Source organism: Odontomachus brunneus, unplaced genomic scaffold, assembly GCF_010583005.1.
Source record: "Odontomachus brunneus isolate Ranch 3 - 2012 unplaced genomic scaffold, Obru_v1 Obru_scaffold_107, whole genome shotgun sequence".
Taxonomy (NCBI): domain Eukaryota; kingdom Metazoa; phylum Arthropoda; class Insecta; order Hymenoptera; family Formicidae; genus Odontomachus; species Odontomachus brunneus.
Genome location: NW_022639557.1, coordinates 1,042,617 through 1,051,327, shown reverse-complemented (window position 1 = coordinate 1,051,327; position 8,711 = coordinate 1,042,617). Strand labels below are relative to the sequence as shown.

Below are 8,711 nucleotides of genomic sequence, written 5' to 3'. Positions count from 1 at the left end.
ATATATATATATATATATATATATATATATATATATATATATATATATGTATATAAAATATACCTTTATCCAATTGAATTCCTTCATCGTATTTATGAAAAAGTTCATATCGATTCAACCAATATCTTTGGAGATTTTTTTCATTCTTTATCTCCTGCGGAAGCTGCATAGTATCATCTATCGTTTTCATCCTTTTGCATCGTCTGCGCTCCCAAAGTTCTTCTTTGCTGTTTTCGTTACCCTCGAAAACGTCTAGTTCCGTAAGTTCATGAGTGATAATTTCTTCGTTATCGTCCCATTCGAATTGGCTGTCCAACGCTTCTGACGAAGACGAGAATGTACAGGTACGTTGTTGATTGCTTATCATCTTACTGGGGCCCGGATCACCATCAGTATTTGTGTCTTGGCAAATAGTCGTAGTGGAATATTCATCGGCCTTATCAATTACGGGTTCCAATTCTTCATGTCGTAACGATCTAAGATCCTTTAATCAATAACAATGTGACACACACATGAAATTTCTTTTATAGTTCTTTTATAATCAGGATTCGAAAATTATCATATTTTAGGACCAGTTTCTTATTATTGAAAAAAATTAACTTGTAACAATTACAACATAGAATGAAAACGTTTGCACACATACACAAATTAAACTTGAAAATATTTATTATTTAAAATTCTACTTAATATTTATTATCTAAAATTCTAAACTTCATACCAAAGAGTTATTTGTATTATATATTTTGTTTTTCTCCTTTAATGATATCGATGCGTAGCGTTTAAAATAATAAAGTCTCACTTTATTTTGCAAAATTGCCTCAGTATCGCTGGATGACGGCTCAGACAATCGCTCGCTTCTCGGTCTCACAGACTTTATTGTTTTCCAAATGATATTACGTTTACGGAAGGTAATATCACCGTACCATTTAACAGATCTTTCGGATTTGAAGAAAACTTCCATCAATGAGACATTACTCAGGCCTTGAGAACTGACCGAACCCCTTTTCTGTCGGCTTAAAAAGGAAAAGAAGAAAAATTGCTATATTTCATCACTACTATCTAAAGCGCTCAAAACGGCAAACGCAACATTTAATTTTGACGAGGTACTTACCTTCGTCTTCGAGAAGACACGGGAACCCAAGACACGGAACGCTCCTCTGAGACTATTTGTTGATCTTCTTCAGCAAACGAGCTTGATGTAGCAGACACGCTTGGATCCACTGCTAGATTCTTCAAGAGAGCACCCACGGAACTTAAAATCAGGTTTTCTGTTTTATTTTTATACGATGTCGAAGGTCGCATATTCCTGGATATTTTACCATTTTTAGAGGAACGGACTTTATTCGGTGAAGACTTATTAATTTGTATCGCATCGTCACTTAGATCAGCCTCGGCATCGTATTCGTCGGACATAGATCTACACTGATCTACACTGTGCGCTTTCGCATAACTCAATACGAAAAGTTCATACTGTTGTCGATACTGCAACTCGAAGTGCTCCCACCACAGTTGCTGCCAGTCTTTATCGTGTTCTCCCCGAAAATTGTCTTCGGGATCGGAAGTACTGGTCGTATCGCTTTCCTGTGCGGAACTCTCGAAGAAAATGTCGAGGTTCAATGAAAGAGATGAGGCGGAAGAGCAAGAAGAAAAGGAGGAGGATGAATCGTAACTGGAACTAGTTAACGTCATTTTTGTGACATTTGTCATGGAATCGGAAGCAACATTCGTTTTCGCTATTGAACCATTAATGGAATCGCACCTCGTTAGTAATCTTTCGTCTTCTGCATTAGAATACTGATTATAGTTCTCTTCTATACTTGGTTGGCTTAGAGGATTCCAGCCGTCTCCGATAGCCTGATCTTGCGGTAATTCATCGAGTATACGATCGTCGCTTGAATCGTCTCTATGAAAAATTCCGCTCGAGGTTGAAGGTAGAAATTCACAGTTCCTGCACATTTCGCTCGGGCTGCATGTATCATGCTCGTAAAATTTTTCTACGGCTGGTTCATTAACTTCTGCATATTGCGGCTTCTCGTCTTCTTTCGCCGTGTTACTCTGAAAATAATCAGGATTGATGTAATCCGCATATTTCTTAATCCATGATGTCCAGATTATTCGTTCTCCGTTTTCTGCCCAGAAATGTAACCACGCCTTGTGCATTTCGGTTTCATCACTTCCATGATACGCGGAATAGGAATTAATGTAAGGAATATAATTATATTCCGTAAAAGAGTTATCTTCGTTGTGTGCTTTGCTTGTGGTATTGGTTGCTAAACTTTGTGTTATTAATTCCTTGTCACCTAATATAAGTAAAACCATTAAGATTCTTTTTTTTTGTTTTTCTACAAAATGAATCATAATTCAAATATAATATAATATAATAATAATATATATAATAAGGTGATACTTTGACATTTTCTTGATATGATCTCATGGATACTTACATTCAATGTATTCAGTCAGCATATCCATGTTTTTGCAGTCATTTTCAGTCACGGCCTCTGTAGTCTTAAAAATATTCCCATGAGGTGCTGAGAGATTCTGTATGTTTTTTACCTCATGTTGGTCACGATATTCAGACAGGTCTGCACCAGAGTCTGACTGGTGCAAACCCAGTTTCTGGGCTGAAGCATGTATGGTGGATCGGTAAGCAGAATCACGTACTGAGTCATGTTCATCTGTAGAATAATTGTTATCTGTGTGTGACGCACTGCCATAACAGCTTACTGGTTCTTCCTGTGTAAAAAAGTAATAATTCACTTAAGAATATAATATAAAAAAACAGCAAATAATACAATCACCAAATCATTATACTTTATACTATAAAAACTATTTTATCTCTATTTTAGTATTTAGTAAATAAAATAATTATACATCATGCTTCTCTGTAGACTGAGTCTCTATTCTAGATCCCTTGTCGAGATCCAATGTCCATTCCATAAAATCTTTCTCAATAGCTTCTTCTTCGCTGTCATTTTCTGAACTTAAAACTGTACAACTCTTAGTATCCCTACAAAACACATTTTAGAACAACTTATTAGAAATATATTAAAGACATCTGCTTCAAAATAACTTCAATCTATTGCATTAAAGAATAAAAAGATAAAATTTGATAGAGCTACAATTTTTTAATTTTTTCTTACACAATTTGAATAAATTTTTTTCTCTTGAACTCTTTGGAACTTTTAGTTTTGTAACAAAAATAAAACTTTTTGAATTGTTTTTATTGTAGTAACTGTGGAAACATACATAAGCTGTATTTTCTTCTTTACATGTTCTTTCTACTGATCACGCTGGCAAAAACAATTAGGATTACAGTAAACAAATAATGGTTATATAGTTCCACAGCTTGGGTCAAATATAAAAAGACATAGCTGAAATATAAATACCTACTAAATATTAAGATAGACCTCAAGGAAGAAATAATTGATACTTCAAATATCAACTAGACCTCATTATCATGCAAGGACATTAGATTTATATATATACATATATATGTGTGTATATACATATATACATGTGTGTGCATATGTGTTTGTGTGTATACACATTTTTTTAAGTCATCAAATGAACAAAGATAGAAATTGGTCTTACATATTTACCCTAAAACCACTCTGCTAACGACACAACCGTAATAATCATCGACATTATCGGCTTTCTCACGGTCAACGAGGTAGATTTCGGCTACAGGTTCCCAGAACGAATCACACATCACGAACACGCTCAGTTTCACTCAATTTAACATCATACGATCGTTATACGTCGTAAGTACAACATGCCTCTCAAGTTCGAGTATTAGCCATCAACAATATATAAAAACAATCAACCATCTCTTCAGCTGCCCACCATGCGGAATGAGATTGGCGTGTGCAGCACCCGCGAATTTATCATATCCATAGACTCGAAGAGAAGATCCACCATGCATACGTGATTTAAAGAGAAACGAAAGTAAAATCAATTCTGTGATTTGGGAAGTGTGAGAACGACCTCTCGTAGGGAAAACTTGAAGATAATAGATCGTTGAGTCATGTCACTTGAAAAGAAACAGAATGGCTGATTTATTGTTGAGTTGTGTCATTTCATTCTTTATCAAGTGGTGACTTATAGCGGAAAACTTTAGAATTAACAAAGCAATAACGACTTACCAGACGATCACTCTCAAGTTTTTCTATAATCTTTAGCAGGGATTCAAACCATACTATTTGAGTTTTCCGCGACATCGTTAGATGGCAGCACGTGGGCCATTTGTCAACTTCTATCGGATTATTACTTCAGAGTATAGTTTCAAAGTCTCCGCTACGAGTCGCCACTATTTTTCATAAGAAATCGAGCACAACACATGGACGTAGTATACATGACCCCGTATACGGCCAGAAAAGTGAACCCACATGTAGAAAGAGACCATAGATATAACATACATAGACTCCGCATAGTCAGAAAAGAGAAGCCAATATGTACAGCCTTTCTGTTCTCTGTCTCTTTCTGCACAAAGTGTGCAATAAGATTTAAGTAAGACGTTTACTTGCCAGTTTAATCGGGGTGCTATTGCGTTCTATAATATTATGGAAACGAGAAATGGATGCAAGCGCGACCAAAAAGTGACAAAATAGGAAGAAAATTATAGCCCCTCTATTCTCGCTCTCTTTCTAGATGTTGGCTTTACTCTATTAGACGATAAAACATAGGGCATTCGGAGTCCATGACATAACACGACTATGATTAATCAAGTGTCTTTTATATTTTCACGATTCGAAATTCAACTATAACTCCGATACACAAGCTATAACAAAAGATAGTGAGGTAATTCGAAAAGTATTTTATAGCATAAATTCTAATTTTCAAATATATATATTAAAAATATAAGATAGTTGTTACGCGCGCGCATTTTTCACTAAGATACATTGAGTTGAATAAAAAATAATAAATTTTTAATCTTCGACTTTATTTTTTATTGAGTATAACGATAATAAAACGTTATCTAAGTTATATAAGTTTGAGATAAATAAAAACTCGTTTTATAACTTGTTATAAAATAAGTTTTTATTTACTTCAAACTTATATGTACACGCATTTTAAAGAGCAGACTTCAAACTTTCCATTTAACGCACCAATTCATTCTTTCCAACAAACGCACCAATTCATTCTCTCATTGTGAGCGATCAAATACAATACGATGTTTTTCGTTTCAGCAATAAGTAACTCGATGAAAAAAATTAATGAAACTGATTCATCTCGCACACTGCGAGATGAATATTTCCCAGAATACCCGACAGATAACGCTATCTCGCGGGATGCTGCGGTATTTCTCCGATGCGAACGGAGCAATGGCGTAGGCGGCGATCCGTGTGATAAATTAATTTTTATTACTTCGTGGGTGGCGGCTCTTTCTATTGGTCGCCGATCGAGCGCCTCCCACTTCGTACAACAGAGCCTTCTCCAGCTTTATTCCGTTGCGCCGGTGATAGAACGCCACACCGTTTGTCTCATCTTTAGACGAGCTGGAAGCAAAACAAACGGGGGGAACTGATTGCGATATCGTCGCGGAGATTGGGAGATTGCCGCGGCTGGCGATAATGCGCGACGGATATTCATACGAAGATGCATACTTCACGGATACCCGCGCAACACGCAGATCTCCTCCGCGACCGCGGATCGTTAAGTCACGCGTCATTGGGTTTATTTACGCGCTCGTTCGATACGTATTTTACGATCGATCACGACGACGTCAGCAAAATCGAACGCGTACATGTTCCAGACAGGTACGACCGCGAGGAATAAATAAAAAAACGCAATCCTGACCGTGACTGTAAAAAGATCATGCGTTGCGAGAACATTAATTACTATTAAAATAGTTATCAATGATTATTGCAATTACCAAGCCGGATATTCGTGGGTTGATGAATCAAATGATCGTATTGTTTTCGGCTCGCGTATTACCGGTGATTGTTTCTCATTGTAATGAAAAACGTTTTATAAATCAAATAAAATAAATAAAATAAAAAAGTCCATTTCTAAGAAGTAGCGAAAGACGTTTGCGTGAGCGAGTGACAAGCCTGCGCGCTCGACGCTCGACTGCGTGGCGCAGGCATTGAAGTCACCAGCGGCCACGCGTTGAAATCTCCAGCCACGACGTTGAAGTCACCGAACGCTGCTCGTTGTTTCCTCTTAAAAATCGCTATCAGCAGCGTGTAATCGTTATTAGTTCGGTGGGAAAAATCACATACACTCGTTTTAACTTTTTTTCTGCTTTTATAATCTTTCAATAATATTATAACACCGTAGCGACTATTAATAATTACTACGCAAATCAGTACACGTTCTATCATAATTAATTGTTTAACCAGTAACAGGTACTGCCTTTTTAGTCAAGCTACGGGTATCATGGGGTCCGGCGGACCCCAATAAATTTTTGCTATTTTTAACATGATAATAAAAGGTAGGAAGAAAAATGCTTTATAGTTCGAGAATAATAACTTACTAATATTATATTATATATATAATATATAATCATAGATTATATAAAAAATATAAACAGGTATTGTTAAATTAAACATAACATTAAAATCTAGAGGGTTTTTAGATGCAATCGTTACAGATGGTGTTTGCACATTTAGTGCATACTGGTTCATTGCATCTTATACATACTACTTTGGTTTTCATATCTTTATCTCTAGGACATTTATTGCATCTTACTCTGGATGGCCAAATAATGTTAGATCTTTCAGTCTCTTCAATTTTTAAAATAGATGAAATTATTAAACGCAATGGCTTATGAATATATTGAGTTGTAAGACGTCTCTTAAGTTCAGGTTGTACTAACTGAAAGGCAAGAGCTTTTACTCTTTTGTGTGAAGAATGAGTCATATATTGAGCTGAAGATTTAAAAAATTATTTTTATAAAAGTTACGTTAACGGTACCATGGGATCACTATGATCCCAAACAAAAACAAATCCATGTAATTTACAGTTACTTACAAATAACTTGACGGTCTTTTCTTCTGTCATACTGAAAACTGTTACTTGAAAAGTACTGAAGATATCAGCGCCACACAGTGGATAGTTTGGGAATTATAACCAAAATAAAATTAATTGGGGTCTTTGGGACGCCATGGTACCTGTTACGGGTTAACGTTACACATGCATTTAAAATAACATATTGCATGTAAATTTACTAAAATAAATTGTCAATAATAATGAAAAGCTATGACGATTATTATTCAACTAAAATATATTATTCACACTTTTTTCTTTAAATCTGCATTTATATGTTCGGAGGGTGGAGGGAGACAGACAGACAGAGAAAGACAGAGAGAATATCACGTTTGTACGTAGAGATCGTCTTATTATAAAATAGATGAACTTACGACGCGACATGGCAGCGCGAGATCTCACGTGTGCGGACAGTGCTGTGGCCGCGATTGCGTTTACTTTGGAGCAGCCGCACCTGCGGTAGCTAGGGTGCGCGAAAGAAAAAAAAGTACGCCGGCAATAAAGTACTCCATTATACGACGCGGTAGCGTTTTCTTCGATTACGTTTACGAGGTGGCTGACTGCTATACTTACACGAGTAACCGTTAGACGTAACCTCACGCGTGTTTTATAGCACAAGCAGTTGTATCTACCTCTACGTCTCCGATTCGCGATGCGTTTTGATCGCTCAATTTTTCGGAAATTCGTAAAGCGCGCAACGATCGGATTTCCGAGGATCTCACATTCTGTTCCTAGAGTTTAACGCATCAAACTCTGTGCTGAAAGTTTAACTTTGATCGGATTACAGATCAGATTATAGGTGGAAGATCATAGATAAGAATAAAGACACGGCAAGGAAATGCAATTAGAAAAGCATATATCTTTTTCTCGCTTCATTTGCTTCTTGTTGGCCGTATGAGCAATTTTGCAGATGCAATTAATTCTATCTTACGTGTAACTTAATAAAACGTGGTGTGATAACGATCTTCGACTCTCCGACGCGCGACGAGTCGTTGTTCTCAACTCTGGGACCTTACACAGATCCAAAATTTGGTCTCGGGACGCGAGTTCGCGGGACCCGCGAGAGACCCCGTGACTCTTCGTCCGGCACGCCACGTCGTGGAACGGAACGAAATTCTCTTCATCGCAAATCTGCATAAGATACCGCTGAACCGAGCAGAAAGGGGCCGGCGTGCGGGAAGGGGTAGAAGCGCTCATAGGTACGTATGTCGTCTCCTCGGTCGCGGGAGAATCGCCGCGGCTTCTCGCGTGGAGCAGGTTGCAGCTAGAAGGCGGGGGAGAGAGACGGACTGAAGGCGGGTAGATGGTGAGGGACAAAGTGCGATACGAAACAGCTGGAAGCGACGGAGAGAGACGAGGCGTGAGCAAGAGAGAACAGCTGGACCGAGGTGCCTCCACCGCGGAGACGGATGCTACATCGAGCCGCGGTGGCTCTCGAGAGGGAAGGAGAAAGAGACGGCTGGAGGGACGGACGGGCATGCAGAGACGGAGAGAGAGAAAATAAGAGAGAGGGAGGGAGAGAGAGCGAGAGAGATGGCTGGAAGGAGGGAGAGCGAGAAGACAGTGAGAAAGACGAGAGCGGTGGCGGACAGAGAGAACGCGAAAGAGATCACCTTGCCAGGAGCGAGCGAGACCGCGAGAGAAGGCCGCGGTAGTCTTTCTCGGCCGGGTAGGTGAGATAAGGACGAGGCGGACAAACGGACTGACGAAGGTGCCCGAGG

General features: G+C 38.4%; 1 protein-coding gene across 6 annotated transcripts in view; it reads right to left on the bottom strand.

Moving 5' to 3' along the window:
* The window catches only part of LOC116849115 (trimethylguanosine synthase), a 5,027-nt gene extending 1,024 nt beyond the window's left edge, over nucleotides 1-4,003 (bottom strand). Inside the window, exons 1-7 of one of the 6 annotated variants that reach the window (XM_032825947.1) lie at nucleotides 3,595-4,003; nucleotides 3,250-3,374; nucleotides 2,875-3,010; nucleotides 2,445-2,736; nucleotides 1,112-2,300; nucleotides 719-1,013; nucleotides 64-484 (exon numbers count right to left, since the gene is read on the bottom strand). In XM_032825947.1, the coding sequence (XP_032681838.1) occupies nucleotides 64-484; nucleotides 719-1,013; nucleotides 1,112-2,300; nucleotides 2,445-2,736; nucleotides 2,875-3,010; nucleotides 3,250-3,251 (2,335 nt within the window). In that variant the 5' untranslated portion in view covers nucleotides 3,252-3,374; nucleotides 3,595-4,003. Of the gene's footprint in view, nucleotides 1-63; nucleotides 485-718; nucleotides 1,014-1,111; nucleotides 2,301-2,444; nucleotides 2,737-2,874; nucleotides 3,011-3,143; nucleotides 3,375-3,594 lie in introns of all 6 variants that reach the window. The other 5 variants (XM_032825945.1, XM_032825948.1, XM_032825946.1 and 2 more) reach the window with 5 other exon arrangements.
* Between the last annotated feature and the right edge of the window lie 4,708 nt (nucleotides 4,004-8,711).